The following is a 23182-nucleotide window of genomic DNA, read 5'->3' as shown; positions in this document are numbered from 1 at the left end:
CAGAAGAAACCATAAACTATATTTTTCATATTGAGTCTAACTCAAAATTTTGGGCAGAATGGACTGTGAAAATGGCTACTTTAAAGTTATTGAAAAATACTCCATAAAGTTTTATTCATGGAAGGGGTATCTTCTCCTCAATATATAAATAGTGGAAATTATGCATAGCTCTAGTTCAAAGTGACAAAGACCCTAGAAACCAACCAAACATTTCTTCTCCTTAAATAACTCAAGATAGTAGTGGTAGCAGCAGCAGCAGCAGCAGCAGTATTGGTGTTAGTAATATTAACTATCATTTAAATATAATTTTTAAGATTTACAAAATCATTTGATCCTCATAATATATGAAGTAGAGCTCTCAATAACACAAGAAGTAAATGCAATTACTATCCTTATTTTTACAGATAAGAAAACTGAAGCACAGAGAGGCTAAGTCAATTGCCCAAATTCACACAGCTAGTAATCTGAGACAATATTCCAACTCACTTCATCCTGCTTCTAAGTCCCATGTTCTATCCACTGCTTCATTGTACCATCAAGCTATGAAGGATAACATCTTTCTCCAAATTATAACATCTAAAATATTATTGGATTACTATTCAGTCCATATAAATTCTACCCATATCTTCCACTTGCTACTAGTTGGTTTTCATGCAAGTCCATCATCACTCATGGTCTCAGTTTCCTTATATGTCAAATGAAGAAGTTTAACTTAAGAGCATTGTAGATGTCTTCCATCACTAATTCTAGTCTCCCGTAAAGCATTGGACAGGTAGGTAGTGCAGTGAATGGTGTGTAGGGCCTGAAGTATCAGGAAGATTCATCTTCTGGAGTTCAAATCCAGCTTCAGATGGTTACCAGTTAGTCACTAAACCCTATTTGTCCCAATTTCTCATTTGTAAAATGAGCTGGAAAAGAAAATGATAAACTACTCTAGTATCTTTGTCCAAGAAACCCAAATGGGATTACAAAATGTTGTACACAAATGAAATGACTGAATGGCAGCATAAAGTGTCCCTAATAGAGACTACACAAGAAGAGTATGTACTATAGCAGAAGAAGTATTTAGAAGATTCTCTGCAATTTAAACCTGGGTAAATGGAAGGGAAATGGAAATATCCTTACTTGAAAAAAGTTATATTTAGTACTAGAGATCAAATGACAATGATGTTGAGAATGAGTAATGATGATAAACTATTACAACAGGCTGCACAAATTGAGCTCATAATGAATACCTATCAAGGTGTGACCTGTTGGCTAGAATTATTGAAAGTTGTTATTTCTGGCAAATCTCAAAACATCCTGGAGAAAACAACCAATAAATTATTCTTGAATCATAACATGGTCATAACCTAAACTATTGTTCCAAAATGTCAAACTAAAGAAAAATCTTATTCAATAGATTTCACATAACTATAGGGAATGAAAAGTTTGTAAATATCAAGACCTTGTAAAAAAGAATACAATCATGGGGGGACAGTATGAAGTTCATTTCACTTGCATTTTTCTGAATGATACTGGATCATATTATTGTAGATTTCTAGATTTAGAGCTTGAAGGGACCTTAGAGTCATTGACTCCAAATCTCTCATTTTATAGATGAAGAAACTGATTTATAGATGAAGAAACTAAGTGACTTGACCAGGGTCACCCAGCAACAAGTATCATTTTTTGTGAAACTACAGAGGATGCCCTCAAATACTAATACTTTTATTCAGCTATGAAGGACACTTTATCTACCAGTTGCCCGAACAATTTCTTTTTGAGCATCATCAAAAAAGATGAAAACAAAGGTAGGAAGAATCATGGCACTGCATGTTTATAAAGTCTTTTATATTTGAAAATAGTTTTACTTACTTTGTCTTATTAGATCATGTATATTGTGTTCAATTCTTATATGCACTGTTCCTGGGATGATGTAGTTCTTGAGAATGTCTTATTTTTTGAAGTTCATCAATTTATCAAGTTGGAGGTTCTATTACAGGCTTGGTGTTCTCCAAAGTATTGTGGATACCATGGACAAAGTATAAAGACATGAACTTTGTTTGGGGAGATTATATCACTGGTGGACATAGACATTCATTCATTAAATGAAGTATAACACAAAAGAGTACAGAATAATTGCTGAACTATATTAATAATTATTCATCTAGCTGTTGCATTAGAAAGTGTTGCACTAGTTATCAGGGGAAGACTGATTCAAATATGTTTTAAGAATCTTTTTAAGCTATGTGACCCTGGACAGACACTTGGCCTCAGTCTACCTGTTTCCTGATGTATAAAATGGGGAAAACAATTGTGTTTAACTCCCAGAATTCTTGTGGCATTAAATTGGGATAATATTTGTATGCTTGCTATTGTTAGAGTATTAATATTAATATAGTCTGGGAAGGTGGGTGGCACAGTGGATAGAGCACTGGCCCTGGAGTTAGGAGGAGCTGAGTTCAAATGCAGCTTCAAACACTTAATAAATGCCTAGCTTGTGACCTTGGGCAAGTAACTTAAGCCCAAGGCTTTAAATAAATAAAAATTTAAAAATATTAATATAGTCTGTCAGTGATATAGGAAGTCAGAAAAGGAAATGATGAAAATGGGCTGCAAAAACAGAGAGATGCTTTTTAGAGAAGAAGGGAACACCAAGGTCTGGTTCTTTAAATAAGGGAAATATTTCTGTAGGCTGACATGAGGGCATTTAAGGTGAGAAAAACAACTTGAGAAAAGAATTGTATATTTAGTTAGATGGCATTTACTATCAAAGTGATATATGAGAGGATTTTATAATGATTATGAAGTCTACAAATTGGCCCAGTCGCAAAGACATTTCATTGCAAGTTGTTAATTTTTGCTGTTCACTCATTTCAGTGTATGTCTGATTAATCATAAGTACATTTGTAGGTTTTCTTGGCAAAGATCCTAGAGTCATTTGCCATTTCCATCTTCAGCTCACTTTACAGGTGGAGAAACTGAGGCAAGCAGGTTAAGTGACTTTTCCAGGGTCACACAATTTGTAGGTGCCTGATGTCAGGTTTAAACTCAGGAAGCTAAATCTTCCTGGCTCTAGGTCCTGTACTCTATACACTGTTCCATACTGCTTTAATAAATGGAAAATTATTCCCCAATTTGGCATATCATAAATTTGTTCAAGAGATAGAAAATCACCAATTCTATTCGATGAATATTTATTGAGTGCCTCCTGTTTACAAGCAATTTCCTAGGACACAACAACAAAACACAACTAAACTCTAACTTCAAGGTACATGAATATGCAAAAAAATGATAAAAGATAAAATTTCATAAGGATGACTGATATTGTTAAATTGGTTCAGTCATGTTTAACTCTTCATGATTCCATTTGGATTTTTCTTGGCAAAGAATTCTTGAAATGCCTTGGCAATTTCTTCTCTAACTCATTTCCAGATGTGTAGCTCAGACAAGGAGGTTAAATGCCTTTTTCCAGGGTCACATAACTAGCAAGTGATTGAGGTCAGATTTGAACTCAGGAAGATCAATTAGGAGGACCTGAGTTCAAATCCAGGGTAGGTTGGCCACTTTGAAAACCCTACTTTTAGATTTCCCTAAACTATTGAAAGATTAAATGATTTGCTCATATGTGCCTTGTATGTGTCAGAAGTGAGAGTTGAGCCTACATCTTTTAGCTTTGAATTTAGCCCTCTACTTGTTTTTCAGTCATATCCAACTCTATGTGACTCTGGGATTTTCTTGGAAAAGGTATTGGAGTGGTTTGTCATTTCCTTCTCCAGTTCATGAGGAAATGAATCACAGGGTGCCCAGGGTCAACACAGCTAGTAAATATCTGAGGCTGAATTTGAACTCATGCCTTCTTAATTCTAACAGTACCCTATTCTTTGCACCATCCAGTACCCTTCTATATTACCCTGCCCCCATTGAAGAGAATAGAAAAAAAAAACAATAAGGGAGGAAAGGGTCAGTAACACTGAGAAATTCAAAGTTTTAGTAGATGTATCTAAGAAAAATCTTTTACTAAAACTTAATTTAAATTCCCTTTAATTCAACATGCATTTATTAAGTACGTGCTTTGTACCAGGCAGTGTGTTAGGTAGAGAGAAAGAGAAGACAGAAGAAGAAGAAGAAGAAGAAGAAAGAAGAAGAAGAAGAAGAAGAAGAAGAAGAAGAAGAAGAAGAAGAAGAAGAAGAAGAAGGAAGGAGGAGGAGGAGGAGGAGGAGGAGGAGGAGGAGGAGGAGGAGGGGGGGAGGAGGAGGAGGAGGAGGAGGAGGAGGAGGAGGAGGAGGAGAGAGAGAGAGAGAGAGAGAGAGAGAGAGAGAGAGAGAGAGAGAGAGAGAGAGAGAAACACAGAAGAGACTCAGAAAAGGCAGAGTGAGACAGACATAAAGAGGCAAGACCAAGGGAAGATAGAAGTATAGGGATAAAGATAGAAAGAAGTAGACAGAGACAGAGACAAACAGAGAGGCAGAGATAAAGGGAGAAGTAAGAAGGAAGGAAGGAAGAGAAGGAAAGGGAGCAAAGAGAGATAAGGAAGGGGAGAAAGGAAGAAAGAAAAGGAGAAAAACAAGGCAGAGAGCTTATAACAAATCACAGGAATGAAATTTGCCCGTGGGAACTCCCACAAATGAAAGTATATTTTTAGCAAGATTAATCTGATTGCAATATATAGGATTAGCTAGAGGCATCGGACACTATTACAGTATTTTTAGATATGAGGTATTCAGGATTTGGAGTATTATTGTAGATTAGTCATGAAAATGTAAGGAAAGGAGAAAAAGGAGAGGAACTTTAAGGACCAAAATTGTAAAATTTGGTAAATTATTCCCTATGAATATTTAAAGAGAGGTTAAAAAGCTATCTGGCAACAACAGAATAAAGGAAGTGAGAGAAGGGGAAAATGAAGTAGTTCTTTACAACTTGTTGCTTTTGAAATAATAGGATGACCAAGTGAAAATATCCATCAGATACTCTGAGATACAGGATCAGAACATATGAGGAGAGTCAGGACTGAAAGTAAAGATTTAGGAAAGATATTTTTGGAAGTGACAATTTTAACTATATTGAAAGATATGGATCTTCCAATGGGTGACTGTGGTGAGGATAAACATACAGAGGAGAAAAAAGAAGAAGAGAAGACACTGAAAGAGACAGAGAAGTAGATGTCTAAATGAAGACTGAGAAAATGTCAAAAAAAGCAAGATATTGACAAAAATCAAAGAATTTTAAAAAATGTCTCAACATGATAGAAATACAAATTTTACTACTAAAGCAAGGGATGAAAGAATGATTAAACTGGATTTACATGAACCATATTAAATATAAATATGGGTCCTACACAAAATTTTATTAACATTTATTCTGAAATAGAAAAAAAACAAGGCTTTATCAGTTGGGTAACAACAGAAAGAAAATACTGAGCCAGAAAATGGTCACTTAAGAAATTTTGTATAGGGCCTTGAGCTACATGAAAATAGTTTGCCAGCAAAATGGTAGAGTTCAAAGGATAGGATTTATTGTTGAAGCATATCTTAAAGGTTCCCTAATTTAACAGGGGTAGAAACTAAGATCCAGATGTACCAAATAAGTTATCCAATATCAAATAGTCAGTAAATTGGGAGATCAGGATTTGCTCTAATGTCTTCACACTCTCAAATTTGCCACATTCCTCATGATATGGTGTGTAAATTTTCCTTCCCTTCCCTGGGCACTACTCAATGAACAAGTTGGTTCAAATACACACATGTGTATATATACATGTGTGTTTATATCCTCACAGAGATGATTTTGATATAGAGATAGTGAAAGGACTAAGAGATTTATCAAGATTCATCATAATCTTAGGAGTTTGTAGTTCCAAATTTTTAAGTATTTTAACAAATAGTTCAAAAAGGAAAGAAGATAAGAAGGAAGAAAAGAAGCAAACAAGGAAAGAAGGAAGGAAAATAAAAAAGGAAGGAAAAAAGATAGGAGAGAAGGAAAGAAGTGTGGGAGAAAGAAAAAGGAAGGAAGGAAAGATGTCTTCCTTTTTATATTAATGAGAATACATACTACTGATATTGACAAATTTCAAAACTACTTAATTCTATACTAAAAGAATTAATAGTATATTACTCCAAATAATTCCATTTTACTTATCAAGTGACTATATTCATAATATAAAATGTGAATTTTTCTTGAAAACAAATTACTCCAAAATTTGTCTGGTATGATAAAAATAAGGCTTTTGTTTCTGTTGCTATCAATCAGGAACTGGGGATATTCAGTATGGAAAAAGAACTTAGTAATTTCTTATATTCCACTTACCTTTATCATTACTCAATATTGACTCCATCAATGACCAAACCAATTTGTCCATCTATTATTTAGAGGCAGCGATTTTTTTTTTTTTGGACATACAAACCCAATACTTTTTTCTAGTATTTACTTCATTCTATCAGAAGTTTGTTTCACCTCAAGGACACACAGATATGAAGCTTTTAAAATTTAGAGATATTAAAGATGAAGCTCAATTCTATCTTGAAGCATCATGTTTTTACTGAATCTACTGACCCATCTTGTTCATTCTTTAAATATATACTAGATTTTTAGTTACAAAATAGAAAGTGGAATTGAGAATTCATATTCAAAGATTATTTTGAAACAATACCTTCAAACTCACATGGAGGATTAAGAACTAACTTTTCTGAAGGACATATGAGCACATGTATATATGTATATACATATATGCTTATATGTACTATATATGTATAAATAGTAAATTAGAAGTTAAAAATTAGAAGTTTTTATCCTATACTTGTATGTGTGTGTTTATAGATATGTGAAACTGATTCCTATTTATAAGAAAAGGGGTCACTTTCCAATGGTTTTCCTGAGAGTCCTGTTGCTTTTCTCATGAATCAATTTAGACCTATATTTCTTTGCATTTCCTTGCACATTTGTAAACAAGTCTTTTTTTTTTAAACAGCAGTCATTCAAAGAAGAGATTACTTTGTTGAGTACTTAAAATCAACAACAACAAAATCTTGAAACAAATTTTCAGTATAGAGCTTTTTTCTTTTGGTATCCAAGGACACTCAGTGGTCTTATCACAAGGTATGGGACATAGATAATATCATAACATCGTATGCACAAAATGATGTAGTTTTAAGATTAATTCATTTCACTCACCTGTTTGGCTAAGTTGGGATGTGCTTCTACTTCTCCGAGATACTATGGCTACCACTTTGGCACTAAGGCTTGACCTCCTTTTCTTTCCACCTGTTCCAACTGTGCCAACAGCTGTATCTGACTGGCTTCCATCATTATGCTCCAGTTTGTACATCTCTCCACTCACACTTGTGCTCTTTGTGATGGTTCTCCCTGAAGTTCCCATCCGTCTGCCTTGCATCTTAGGGGTAAATGAACTATATTTACAAAATAAAAACATATGGGTATATATAAATTAAAATCAAGTGACAAAAGGGTCTCCCAACTTACTTTATTTTCAAGCAATTTTTCAATTTAGTAGAGAAACAATTTCAAGGCAGCAAGAATTTATCTAAGACCTTTCTGCTTTCCCTATAGCTGTAAATATTTTTAGATTAAACCAATTTATTTATAAATGTTTATTATATTTTAAGGCTATTTATAAATATAATCATATATGTTTACATATAAAACCTTATATAAATGTTCATATATATATATCTAATATCTATTATATATGTCATCATAGTGTATTCATTTCTAAATATGTTTCAGTTAAAAGAAGACACTAAAATGTAACAAGAATGTTCACTGAATATACTAGAGTGAAAGGTTTAATATTTAAAGGGGGAGAATGTGCTTCTTTTCATCACGTGTGCCTTCTTTGCTCCTTTTAGGAAATCACAGATTCAGCTGACTTCCTAATGGAGCTATGCCTATTTAATTGAATATATTCCTTTATTCCCCAAAAGGCTAGTTTCCAGGGCTGCATTCAGTCCATCCTTAGTTTTTTTTCCACTGCTTTTCCTACCTCTACTTCTTGTACTCAATCAACACTTATATTTAGTCTTTTCATTTTCTCCGGATTTTGTTCTATATTAGGAACCAGATTATTAATACAATGCCTCTGTACAGAGCTTTATATATCATTCATCTTCAATAGTATATTTATATTTTTAAGCAGGGTCTTCCTGAAACAATATATATGAAAATGAAAGTATTGACTTTAGTCATGTCAACTGGAAGCTTAACCTTTAAATACATCTTCAAATCACAAATCAGAAGGAGCTCCCATAGCCTCACAGTTGGAAGGGACTTCAGAGGTCTTCTAATATCTGTATATTAAAGTATTCTATATCCTACATGAGAAAATAATTATTCTATTGATCTTCCAAAGAAAGAGAACTGACTTCTCATGGGAATTAATTCTACTTTTGGTTAACTCTACTTGGCATCACCCCCCCAAGAGGAATTCTAATCATTTTTCCATATTATATGATAGATACTAGATTTGTGATATCATGAGTATAGGTATTTTCCAGCTGAGGTACCTCCTAATCATGCAGATTGGTGTTTTTTTTTGTGCAACCTTAGAAAATTGCCTAAAGAATTGAGAGTTTGGGGCGGCTAGGTCAGGTAGTGGATAAAGCACTGGCCCTGGAGTCAGGAGTACCTGGGTTCAAATCTGGTCTCAGACACTTAATAATTACCTAGCTGTGTGGCCTTGGGCAAGCCACTTAACCCCATTTGCCTTTCAAAAAAAACCTAATAAAAAAAAAGAATTGAGAGTTTAAGGGACATGCCCAGGGTCACACAACCAGTATGTGTCAGAGACAGCATTTGAACCTGTTTCTATGACTTTAAGGTAGACTTTTGAAACACTACATCGGACTGCCTCACTTTCTCACATGAAAAAAAATCTATTAATTGGTAGTTTTTGGAATCTGAGAACATTGTTCAGAATTTTGAAAAGTGCAAAGCTTGATCTCTATGCAAAATTCCTGCATTTAAAATGTTACTCATCATCCCATCTTTATAATCACTTCCATTCCTATCATCCTCATTCCTCTCCTTATCCTTTCTTTTCTTGTCCACTAATTTGATGGATTTTAGATAGAAGTGATCCTTAGAGAAACTATTATCTTGCCTTTTTTCTTTTATACTGAATGTTCTGTGAACTATCACAAGGTGGATTGTGATTATGATTGTTATTATTATCTCATTCTTTTCATCTTCTAAACTTGAGTTTCAGATTGAAATGGTCCTGGAACAAGTCATGATACTGCTGTAAAATAATTGTTTTATCTAGTTAAGTAAAAATATTATGATTTTAGTTCATCTTCTGCAGGCTCATAGAGAATTCTTGGAAAAAATCAAGTAGCAATCAGGAAAGGAGAGTGATATGGACCTCATCAGGTTCCCACAAAGTGCTAGACCTGTAGATTTAGACAACTTTTTCTTCCATGTAGCCTAGAAATTATGTATATGATATCTGGTGACATCAATTAAAATTATATTTTTATGTGCCAATGATATTGCTGAGTGATTGAAGGCAACATTTATTATTTAATGTTTGTTCTATTCCAATACATTTTATTTATTGGGTTCTCTATAATATATTAAGTTTTGGTGCAGCTAGGTGGCACAGTGGATAGATCACCAGCCCTGGAGTCAGGAGTACCTGAGTTCAAATCCAGCCTCAGACACTTAATAATTACCTAGCTGTGTGGCTTTGGGCAAGCTACTTAACCCCATTGCCTTGCAAAAAAAAAAACAAAACAAACCTTAACAAAAAGAAAAAAAAATTTGATTATAGAGATTGTCTGTCTCTGAAAGATAATAAACTATTCACAAGGTTATATCATGTTATATATTTAGTAAATGTTAAATATTTATAGCATATAGTGATGTGTCACACTGTTTCTATGACTTCCTTACATATTCTGATTGTTGACTAGGTCCAGGTTCCTTTAGGACAAGTTTTCTTAATTTTTAATGGCAAATGCCTTATCCTGAGAAATGATCATAAACACCTTCATTTCCAAAAACAAAACTGAATCAAATAAGAGCTCATAGAATATAGGATTAACAGTGTAGACCAAAAGACTACCTTGAATGTAGGTCAATTATCTACTGGGCAACATGTTCAGTGAGTACAAATTATGATTACTATTATTATCATTGTTATCTACTTTTCTCTTTCAATGAGATTCAGAAAGAAATGGCCCAAGAATAAGTTATTATACTTCTATTATTCTGGTATTTTTGAGATTCAGCAGCCTATTGTGATAGATTCTAAAATTTTGCAATCACCAATAAAATGTACACATTTCATAGCTTAATCTGCATTGATCAATAAATTTGGACTCTTTAAAGTTTTTTTTTTGCATTTCTGATCTCAATGAACCACTCTTTGTATCTACAAATAAGTCTGTATGATTCAGTCAGTTATTCAATGTTTCTTTTTTTATGTACATTGCTAATTGAGTTCATGTGGATGTTGCCCATAGAGTACCTTTTGATTTTTCTTCGTGAATCTTTGTCATTTTAAAAAATTAAGTGCTGAACAAATGTTAATTATTATTACGATTATTTCATGAGCTTTATTCAGAGATAAACTGCTCTTGGTTACCTTAAACAAATCTAGTGACCAGCTTTGTTGTGCCATGAATTATTGTTATTCTAAACACATTTCTACAAACTTTAACCTGTTTATTCTCTCTCAGCTCTAAGAAATTCATCAATTCTCTTTATCCTTTTGATGACAATGTTTTTATAACTGACCTGGAATTATGAGCCATTTATATCATTAATGATGTATAACCTTATTTTAGACAATTTCTACATCTATTGTCCTCCATTTTATGGTACCAAAATTATATGTTAAGACTTGTATTGATACAATATTAATTATTATAAATGTGTGTTTTCTCATTAAACTTAACTTCAAGATGCTACTCTGACTCTTAAGATGCATAGCTTTAGTATTCTCTTTGATTGCCTTATATGTGATGTGCCTTGCCCTGAGAAGATTAATGTCTTTGTCAATTGACACTTATGTCTTGTCTGGAAACAAAACTATAATCTTCATCCATTGCTTACATTTTGCTTGTGGATGTAAACTCAGAGTCCTTGATCCCTATTTTCCTTGGCATATGCTAAGAAATTTATTGTCCAGATATCATATTTATAACATTGAAAGTTTCTGTGAGATGAAGTACTTTTCAATGGAGCTATATAAATTGCTATGATTATCTCCATTAAATGATTAATGTGAAATCTCTGAACTCCTCCTCCTCAGTTATAAGTTTTATCTTCTTCCTTAAATTATAATGTATTTACTTATATGTCAAAGTGCCTAACATTAAATAAATAGCAGTTAAGAGCTGAGAGACATTAGCTTGTGATGAAAAAGTCAAAAAAAGTTTCATAATGAGGGAAGGGGAAAAGATGGACCTTGATGGGTAGGTTTAATTAAGTTATTTGAATCAAGGAAAGCATGATATTCTAATTTAGAAGAGTAGCATGGGCAAAAGCTTGGAATTAGAAATGAGTCTAATGTATATGAAATACAGAAAACACACAAGATTAAATGGAGTAGAAATCTAAATTGGATTTATATCTGGTTTAGACCCAGATTATGAAAGTCGGGTAGAGATATTTAGATTAGAAATGGCAAAGAGTCACTGTAGGTTATGGAAAGAGGGAATAGAATAATGGGTATCATGTTTTGAAAGGTTAGTTTAGCAGTGGTATGAATTAGGAAAGAAAGTATTAGAATAAGGAAGTCTCAGTAATTTATTGTTGTAAAAATGTAGGATAAGAGATGAGACAACAAAGGTCTAATCCAAGAGAAATTGTAAGAGAAAAAATTACAAAATTTGAAGGGCATACACACACACACACACACACACACACACACACACACACACACACACAAATATCATGATGGACAAGGAAACAAAAGAATTATCTAAAGAGGTTGGATGAACTGGCAAAAATGATGCAGTTAGAAAAAGAAAACATTTGAATAGAAAACATTTGTTTTTGAAATATTGATCATTGTGGTTGAGATTCTGGGTTGAATTTTGCATAAATTTGTATATTCACATGTTGTGTTGAAGAATGAAAAATTCCAAGGTAGGAAAGTGAACAGCTAATTGGTGCAATGAATAAAGCATTATACTTGGATTCAGGAAGGCAGGAATTAAAATCTAGACTCAGACACTTACTAATTGCATGACCCAGTGTGAGTCACTTAACATCTTATCAAGTTAACTCTTAACAGCTTACTCAGTTTCTTCATATGTATGTTGGAAATAATAATCTAATTTACTTTTCAGGGCTACTATGTGAATGAAATGAAATAAAATTCGTAAAGCATTTTACCAATCTTAAAAGCACTATAGAAATCCTTGTCCTCCTCTTTCTCCTCATTATCATCATCATCATTTCCCCAGGGGAAATTGGTAGGAAAAGAAATTGGGGGTAGGAAAGAAATTCAGTGTTGCCAGAAGGAGGATAATGACTCTATGTGCGTGTGTGTGTGTTTGTGTACGTGTGTGTTTGTGTATGTGTTTGTTTGTGTGTAGTGGTCATGGTGAGAAAAGAGCAAGATTGGAAATTTTAGTTCTACTTACTATGCAAGAACACAAATATATGTTTGCTTCTAAATATATTCAAAATTCATACATAAATATAAAAAATTTAAATAGAGTAAAATATGAAAAAATTCTGATATTCCAATTATGAAGAAAAGAACCGACTTCTGATCAAGATAGTGGAGAGAAGATAGGCAAAGTTCTAAAATCTCCTGATCTTTCCCCATATATGATATGAAACAAATCTCTTAACAGAAATCTAATCAACAAAACCCAGAAAGAAAAGCCAGGAGAAAGAACATCTACATCAGGATTTGTCTTCCACAATCTGGTTAGTCCAGGCACAGAGGGTACACTCTGCCACGAGCATTGATGAGCCTGGGAGCCTGGAAAAACCATGGATTAGCCTGGGAGCCTGAGGGCCCAAGAACAGGACTAGATCCTAGTCGAATTTGGGAGATTGGGTCAACTAGGGAGCAGAGGCATTGTTGTTGGCACTGGCCCTTGGGAGCTTGTTGGCAGGGCTAGAGGGAGAGTTGCAGTGCAGGATAGCTGCAAATATCATCCCTGGGATCCTCTGGTTGAGAGGAACTCAGAGTCCAAGCCACCACTTCAGCTGAAGCCTCTTCCCAAAACAAACACAATTATAGACTACCTCAGTCACAGGCTAAGGCCCAGCAGCAGAACCATCCCAGCTGACAATAGGGAGAGTGATCACCTCATCCCAGGGTATAACCACTATTGATCAAAGACAAAAGTATTTAACAGCTTCAATCACTCCCTCCAGGCCAAGGGAGAGGGCCTCAATCAAGGTCACAGACACTCCAGAGAAAGCAACCAGCACCTCCTACTGGCCAGCTGGAGATATTACATTCAGTAAGCAAATCCTCTACCACCCCTAATGGTCAGCTGGAGATATTATACTCAGTGAGTAAAACCTCCCAACACCAAACCTCTGTGAACCAGCCCCTCCCCAACTCAAGGTCATAGTAAAATGAAGAAAGGCCAGCAGAAAAGAGGGTACATAGAAAAATTCTTTGAAGGAAAAGATCCTAACTCAGAGATACCTAGAACCTCTGAGGAGAATATGATCTGGTCTCCAGCACAGAGAGACTTCCTTGAAGAAATAAGGAAGGAGTTTAAAAATCAATTGGAAAATTTAGGAAAAGAAACCCAAGAGAAGATTAACACCTTGCAACAAGAAAACAAATCATTGGAAAATACAATTGAACAAATACAAAATGAGAATAATTCTCTCAGATCCTCAATTGGGCAATTGGAAAACTCTTTCAAAAATAGAATTGACCAATTGGAAAAGGAGTTGCAAAAGGTAAATGAAAAAGAAAATTCTTCTTTAAAAACAATGGAGTCTGTGGAAACTAATGACTTCATGAGACAGCTAGAGCCTGTTAAACAAAACCAAAAAAAAAAAATAGAAAAAATAGAAGAAAATGTAAAATACCTCATCAGCAAACCCACTGACCTTGAGATTAGATAGAGGAGGGACAACCTGAGAATTAGAGGCATTCATGAAAACATTGAAAAGAAAAGCCTAGACTTAATATTGGGATTTAGTGATGGAAAATTGCCCTGATATCATGGAACTAGAGGGCAAAATAGTTATTGAAAAAATACATCACTCCCCTCCAAAAAGAAATCCTAAAATGAAAACACAAAGGAATGCTATAGCCAAATTCCAGAACTATCAGATAAAAGAGAAAATCCTTCAAGCAGCCAGAAAGAAACAATTTAGATACCAAGGAGTCACAGTAAGGATTATGCAGGACCTGGCTGCATCAACATTAAGGGATCAAAGGGCCTGGAATGAGATATTCTGAAGAGCAAGGGAGCTTGGAATGCAGCCAAGAATCCACTATCCAGTAAAGCTGAACCTCCTCTTTCAGGGGAAAAGATGGACATTTAATGAAATGTAAGACTTTCAACAATTCCTGATTAAAAAACCAGAGCTAAGTAGAAAATTTGGACATCAAACAGGAGGTTCAAGAGACACATGAAAAGGTTAAAAAAGGGGAAGGGGGCTAAAGAAAAGAATTGCTATCCAATAACATGAAACTGGCTATATCCCAGCATGGGAAAAAGATTCTCATAACTCTTGAGAATTGTAACTTTATCAGAGAAAATATACATAGTCAGAAATGATGGACCATCATGACTTATCCATGAGACTGCTATCCAATGGGATGAAACTGGCTATAACCTTACTTGGGAGAAAGACTCTAATAACTCTCAAGAATTGTAACTCTATTAGAGAGAATATACTTAGCCAGAAGTGATGGATACTCAGCATTTTCTATGACTCAGATAGAATGATTTAAAAATACTTCCTCCTGGGGTGGCTAAGTAGAGTAATGGATAGGGCACTGGCCCTGGAGTCAGGAGTACCTTGAGTTCAAATCTGACCTCAGACACTTAATAATTACCTAGCTGTGTGGCCTTGGGCAAGCCACTTAACCCCATTGCCTTGCAAAAAAAACAACTAAATAATACTTCCTCCTTTAAAAGGGGGACAGGAAGCAGACAGGGGGAGGGAGGGGATTGAATGGGGTAAATCTCATTACATTAAGAGGCACAAAAGACCTATGGTAAAAGAGAAGAAGAAGGGAGGAGATGAGAAACACCTGAATCTTCTTCTCATCAGACTTGGCTTAAAGTTAATTTACACACACACACACACACACACACACACACACACACACACACACACAAACACACACACAATCAGTTAGCTTAAAAAAATCTTACCTTTCAAGTATTAAAAGGGGAAAAGAGGAGGGGAGGAGACAGGGAGGGGGGGGAAAGGGGAACTAACAGGAGGAAGGGAAGAGAAAAGAGAAAAAGGGAAAGGGGAAGAAAGGGAAGAGGGTGGATATAAGAGGGCAAACACACTGAAGGGGGTGGTATTCAGAAACAAAATACTGGGGAATATAGATAAAAGGGAAAAGGGGGAAAATAAAAACCAAGAGAAGATATCATGGAAGGCAATAAAAAGTTAGTAATTATAACTTTAAATGTGAATGGGATGATCTCCCTTAAAATATAAATGAATAGCAGAGTGGATTAAAAACTAGAATCCTGGGGGGCGGCTAGGTGGTGCAGTGGATAAAGAACCAGCCCTGGAGTCAGGAGTACCTGAGTTCAAATCCGGTCTCAGACACTTAATAATTACCTAGCTGTGTGGCCTTGGGCAAGCCACTTAACCCCATTTGTCTTGCAAAAAAAACCAAACTAGAATCCTACAATATGCTACTTATAAGAAACTCATTTGAAGCAGAGAAATATATATATATATATATATATATATATATATATATATATATACATATATATATGTATGTATATATATATATATATATATATATATGGAGAGAGAGAGAGAGAGAGAGAGAGAGAGAGAGAGAGAGAGAGAAGGTAAAAGGTTGGAGCAAAATATATTTTGCTTCAGCTGAAGTGAAAAAATGCAGGGATAGCAAACCTTATCTCAGGTAAAGCAACTGCAAAAATAGATCTCACTAAAAGAGATAAGGAAGGAAACTATATCCTCCTAAAATGTACCATGGACGATAAAGTGATTTCGATACTGAATATGTATGCACTAATGGGATAGCATCCAGATTCTTAGAGGAGAAGCTGAAAGAACTACAGGAAGACATAGACAGCAAAACTCTACTAGTGGGAGACCTCAACCTCTTGCTTTCAGATTTAGATAAATTGAATCATAAAATAAACAAGAAAGAAGTTAAGGAGGCAAATAGAAAAGAACCTTTATTGAACCTCAGTTCCTTCATAAAGAGAGTGCATTGGACTAATTGATCATTAAGGTCATTACAACTCTCAAAATATTGTCCTTTCATCCTAGGATTAATTCAATCATCTGAATAACTTGTTATCCAATTTCAAATCTATATATGTTTCAAAAAATAGGATTTGATCTCTACTAGACTCAACAAAAAGATTTACTAAAAAATAATTTTGACCTTTAAAGAAACATAATCTTTACTTAAATAAAATCGATATTATCTTAGTAACATGAATTCTCACATAATTATGATGGGCATTTATATAGTACTTTATCAATGTTAACTCGTTATATTATTAAAATAACCCCATGAGATATGTGCTATTATTATCCCTAGGAAACTGAGGCATAAAGAGCTGAAGTCACTTGCCCGAGGTCACATAGCTATCACAATCTGTTCTTCTTGACTGAAAGATGAATGGTCTACTATCCCTAAAGTATATAATAATGTACTGTCAACTTCAGTTTTTCTCTCCTCCCTCCCCCAACCTAAAGCCTTCTCAAATCAACTTCATGTCACATGGATTGTATGATCTTTCGTGACCATATTTTGATTTGAATCTAAGCTTCTAGATAGCTCAAAGGACAAGGAAACATAAAAGATCTTAGTTAAGGAAATTGGATGACCATTAGCACTGACAAAAATGATGTTGTTGGGAAAAAAGAAGTTTGAATGGAATATGCTTTTCTTGACAAACTTGGCATAATGATACAACTTTTTTTTAGGTTTTTGCTAGGCAATGGAGTTAAGTGGCTTGCCCAAGGCCACACAGCTATATAATTATTAAGTATCTGAGACCGGATTTGAACCCAGGTACTGCTGACTCCAGGGCCAGTGCTTTATCCACTGTACCACCTAGCCGCCCCTATGATACAACTTTTAATGTGTAGTTTGTGACTTAAAAATATCAGAATGACATAAGAAGATCTATGTGAACTGGTGCAATGTTAAATTAAGTAGAACAAGAAAAATAATATGCATGACTGTTACAAATAGAAAGAACAATATTTAGTTTTCTGAACTTTTTTTTCTATTCTTTTCATTCTTATAAGTAATCATTGTCAGGGAGATAGATACATTGGGAAATTTGGTGATATAAAAATACAAATAAATAGCAGGTTTCAGAACCATTGGATTTTATAGTCCAGCTAAATATTTGAAAGATGAAAAAGACTAATCTAGAAATGAGTTAAAGTAGCATGAATGTTCTGGAGTTACTGCCGTCAAGAATTCTGCTGCTATTCCTTCAGTCAAGCAATTTTCTTTCATGAAGGTTAACTTGAATTTTAAACTTTTCTTTTGTTTCAGTGAAAGCAGAAACATTCACTAGTCTAAAGCTTGAATGTTAAAATGTATAAGGACTGAGTAAAAATAAATTCCACTGGTTTAGTTTTTTTTATACTAGAAAGGAGATATTTATTCCACCATGTTTTCAAGGAACAAGAATAAATAGTACATATTAAACTTAAAAGTAATTCAACTCATTTTTCTCACTATAGACATTATGTAATCAATTGCAGAATGTGATGCAATAGTTCAGTTGGATTTTTTTTCCAAAAGTGATTAGCAATGAATTTGCTTTGCTTATAACATTCTTCTGTAGGCTTGAAAAATATTCTTATATGATAAAATAATGGGGAAATAAATGACATGCTTTACCTTTATATTTTATCTGGAGTTATTGCAATTACAAATACAGAGCTAGAGAGATGCTGGGCATCTTTTCAAAGACATTTTAATTACAGTTTAAAAAATTATATGCTGTTTAACATCAAATACTTAATGCTCTATTTTTAGTACTTCAGACCAGTTGAATATTTATTTCTCTTTTTTTGTGGAATCAAAAATGTTAAGATATTATTTTAATTATTGGATTACATTATTAATTTTAATTTAATAAGGGTAATTATTGCTTAGCAATTTTGTCAGTATAAAACTATGTTATCATAAGATTCAGAGCTAGAAGGGATCTTAGAGATTATCTGTCTACCTTCTTCATTTTACTGAGGAGGAAAATGTAGTCAACTGTGATGAAAATAATTACCCAAAATTATACAAGTATGAAGCATGAACCCAGTTGAATGGGTTAATATAAACCAGATCCTTTAGCTTTAAATTCTGTACTCTTTATACTATATTAAGCTACTTGGTGTATTCAATTTTTAATCAGAACCATTTATAAATGAGTCAAATATGTGAAAATATAATAAATATATAAATGTGTTAGGCTTTAGAACAAAATACTACTTTTCTATAGTATAAACAGATATTTTTGAATGTTCTAGGTTTATCAGCACTATCTTGAGAATGAGAGTAATTTTTCTCTAAGCACTCAGACTAGCTTATTTTGGAAACCACTGTGACCAACCTTGATCTATCTTAATGTTGAAGATAAATATAACTCACCTATTATTTCTAGCTATCTCCAGGCTATGCTTCCCATCTCATCTAACCATCTATTCCAGTTCTCTTACCATTTGCCCTACTATCCCAAGTGTGGTCTCTTCCCCATTTTGTTTAATATCTTGAAGCAATAATCAAGTGAATGTTATCATTGCTGGAAGGAGTTTAGCAATTGGTTTATGGCACTATTCACCATTTGTGTGATTCTTCAGATCCCCATCTTGGTTCCTACTCCATGTTTCTCCTATTAGAACATAAGCTTCTTGAAAGTAGGAACTGTCTCTTTTATATTTGGGTCCTCAGTCCCTGGAACATAGTATGTGTTAAAGAAATGGTTTTTTTTTACATATTTAATTCAATGTTATAGAACAGAATCTATATTTTTCCCTAAGTCAGCAGCAGACTTTGATATAACTCAAATATTTTTCTTTTTTAAATTTTATATCTATTTTTAATTTATGGAATAAAACAAGCATTTTCATAACTTACTATTGCACATGAAACTGCAAATCTATTATATACAACTTGTTATTCTTCTTAAATATATAATAAATTTATCAGGTAAATTTTTTCTCTCCCTCCCTCCCAGGATGGCTGCCATTAGCTACAAATAGGTGTATGTACACACACACACACACACACACACACACACACACACACACACACACACATATATATCTTGATGCATATCACATTTTCCTTCACATGTTCTTTGTAATGATTTAAAAAAAGTATTTTTAAAAACAATAATAACTATTTCAGTGGAAAATTTTATTATAAGTAAGGCAATGAGGCATAATGCTGTCCTTGGAGTCAGGAAGAAATGATTTTTAAGGTTGAACTCAAAGATATATGGCCTATGTGACTAAGGTATTTAATTTATTTTTACCTGGGCAACTTTTCTAAGAATATGTTATAGAGAAGATATAAGTTGATAAAGTGTCCTATAAGAATTAAATTACATATACAGTCTCTCTTTCTATACACACACATCCATGGTTACACATCTGAACCCATTCATTCATTCTCACTCCCCTCCCATTTCCCCTCACCCCCCCCCAAATACACACACATCTTTTATCCTCTGGCAAAAGATAAATGTTTTTATTGTTTTTGTTATTTGAGATAAAATGCTTAAAGCCTCTCTAGATTTTTTTTTAGATTTTTCAAGGAAATGGGGTTAAGTGGCTTGCCCAAGGCCACACACTAGGTAATTATTAAGTGTCTGAGGTCAGATTTGAATCCAGGTACTCCTGACTCCAAGGCCGGTGCTCTATTCAATGCACCACCTAGCCACCCCACCTCTCTACATTTTTAAATGTGTTTTGTATGTGTATCTAAAACATAATCTAAAACAGAGGTTCTGCATACATAAAAAACATCTAAATTCAAGGAATCTTCTAAATGCATGATGAAATTTTCAAACAATTCAAGAATTTACTTTTAAAAGGTCTTCCATGGTTTTCTAATGTTTCTAAAATGAAATATAAGTCCTCACTTGACATTTCAATTCTTCTACAGTCTTACTTCCCTCTTTCTAGTCTTACTTCATAATGTTTTTCTTTAATGTACTCTGTTTAATCAAACTGTGTTCATGGCATATTATTACTCAACTGCATGCATTGCATGAGCCCATCCTGTTTAGAATATTCTTACCAGTCATGAGCATCATGCAGAATTCTTTACTTCTTTCAAAATAAAGCAATTCAGGTACCATGTCCCATCTAAGTCCCTTCCTCATTCCCACATTTCCTAGCAGTTTACATTCGTGTATGTTGTAACCTACCAATGGAACAATTTGTAGGAAGAATTCATATTTATCTATTTCCAGTTCTTAATACTGCCCTTTGTAAATACTTGACTTTTTAATAAATGCTTATTGAATTTAACTTAATTTTTCAAATCTGATCAAAAGAAATGCTAACTGGAGGTTTTAATTTTGATTTAGTAAAGTAGCTAAATTTAATTTTATAATTTAAAATTATATTTTGAAAGGTCCAAATATCCTGTATATAACTTTTCTAGTATAGATTCTGAAAAAGTCTCACAATTCAGTATCTGATTTTTATAAATGTCACTAACAGAGTGATAACTGAGTTTAAAATATATTTTTCACTTCATAATTTTTAATGCTTCATCTTTTCCCCTGTCAGCAATAAAAACTTCAAAAAGTCTATTGATTATGTGAGTAGAGACTGAACATTTGTCTTTGGAACAGTAAATTTTCATTTATGCTTATAATATTTAATATTTAAAACATACTTGTTATAATATGTAAAATATGTAATTGATTCAACTCAAATAGAAATACACAAATTGAATAAAGGAATCACTTTATAGGACTGATTATTTACACTAATCATTCTGATTTCTGTAGCTCAGGAGGCTAACTTGTACCACAAGAGCTGCTATTCAGCATCAACTCTCATCTGTCTAATGCCAGAACATAGAAGAGACAGTTACAGACTAGTTGTAGACCCAGCAGAAACATGATTCTAATGATTCTTAGTCAGTAAGACTAAGAGGTAACTTAGTCATGGCTTAAAGAAATAGAGGATTAGGATCTTATTCCCTTTTTCTTCTTGGATCAAAGACTAAATCATATAATTTGGCCAAAACAGGAGTTTGCAATGCCTTTCTGTTCTTCTCCATTTCACTGGAGAGGATGATGTAAGGAAAGAAAGAAGCTTAAGAAATAATGAGAATAACATTGACTTCTGAGGGGATTCATTTCTAGATAGCATGGGGAATCAAAATTTTCTATGTGAGGTGATCTATTAGTTTTAAAAAGTACTATTATTAGTTACCACATCCTATTCCTTGATTTTTGAGATGAAGAAATTATTGGAAAGAGATATACTTATATAATTTGAATCTTATTGTGACAAGAGTATATATATATTTTTGATTAAAGTTTAGTGAAATGATATTCCAGATTAATTGAAAATATGAAATTAGTAAATAGCTTCAGATAAAATTAATTTTCATATATGTTGTTTTATAATACTTGTATTACTTGATCTATGCTGCTATATCGTATTCAGAGTATGCTCATAGGTATAAGGAAAGTGCGAGACGTAAACATCACCTAGGCCAACCTTCTCATATTACAGATAAGGAAATTGAAGCCCAAAGATTTTCAGTAATTAGCCAATTATCACAAATGTATTAATTGCCAGAATGTAGATCTTTTTTTTAGGTTTTTGCAAGGCAAATGGGGCTAAGTGGCTTGGCCAAGGCCACACAGCTAGATTATTAAGTGTCTGAGACTGGATTTGAACCCAGGTACTCCTGACTCCAAGGCTGGTGCTTTATCCACTACACCAACTAGCCACCCCCAGAATGTAGATTTGCAATTTGGTCAAGTGATTTAGATTTCCACTTTATGAACATGATTGTACCTTCCATCATGTTTTTTTTTGTGTGTGTTAATAAGCAAAACTTTCAATGTCTTAAAAGTTAAGCCACATAAGCAAAGATAATAATTACACAATAACTTTAGCTAACTCAGGCACATTTTTAAATTTTGAATACTTATGAATTCTCACTAGGAATTCTTTGAGCATTCATTAATAACTTTTAAAAATATCACATGGACAAAAGTCAAATGAAAAATAATCAACTATTAATTAAAACCATTTGAGTTAAAAAATAGCAATGAATTGCTGTGGTTAGAGCATGGAGTCAGGTGCAATTGCATTTAAATTTCATGTTTATTTCCTTTTTTTTTTAGGTTTTTGCAAGGCAATGGGGTTAAGTGGCTTGCCCAAGGCCACACAGCTAGGTAATTATTAAGTGTCTGAGACGGATTTGCACCCAGGTACTCCTAACTCCAGGGCCGGTGCTTTATCCACTACGCCACCTAGCTGCCCCTCATGTTTATTTCTTATGAGACCCTGAACAAGTTGCTTAAATTCTCTGGCACTCATTTTCCTCAAATGTAAAATTGTGATAATAATGCCTATGTCACATAATATTGTGAGGATCATAAGAAATTTCTAAACTTTTAAGTACTATATTTTTTGTGAACTATTGTATTTGATATCATATATATTTTTATCAGTAAGGTATTTAAATGTTTTCTTTCTTAAAATATTTATTCAACTTACTATGATCTGAAGTTTTGTTAATACATGCGGTGCTTAAAAATTATATCATTGGAATTTTCCATGTATTTATGAATGTACTCAATTTTTGAAGAACTAGTATAAATGAAAGAGTATCATAGCAGGTAATAACAAGATAATTTAAAACTTTGATCAGAACCTTTAAGAATGACCACTTCCTTGCATTTACTTTGTGCATACACACATATATACACATATACATGCACGTACATATATATGTATATATAGTAACTATATATATATATATATATGTACATGAATGAATGAATAAAAAAGGAGTAA

The 23182-nt window shown here is 33.6% G+C and overlaps 1 protein-coding gene across 2 annotated transcripts in view; it reads right to left on the bottom strand.

The window, feature by feature from the left end:
- Positions 1-23182, bottom strand: part of RIMS1 (regulating synaptic membrane exocytosis 1) — a 658456-nt gene that overhangs the window by 86763 nt on the left and 548511 nt on the right. For both annotated transcript variants that reach the window (XM_074237321.1, XM_074237319.1), the window contains one exon: positions 7154-7389. In XM_074237321.1, coding sequence (XP_074093422.1) covers positions 7154-7389 — 236 coding nt within the window. The remainder of the gene's footprint in view (positions 1-7153; positions 7390-23182) is intronic.

Source organism: Macrotis lagotis, chromosome 5, assembly GCF_037893015.1.
Source record: "Macrotis lagotis isolate mMagLag1 chromosome 5, bilby.v1.9.chrom.fasta, whole genome shotgun sequence".
Taxonomy (NCBI): domain Eukaryota; kingdom Metazoa; phylum Chordata; class Mammalia; order Peramelemorphia; family Peramelidae; genus Macrotis; species Macrotis lagotis.
Note: the sequence above shows the minus strand (reverse complement) of the source record. Positions and strands in the feature narration are given on the sequence as shown.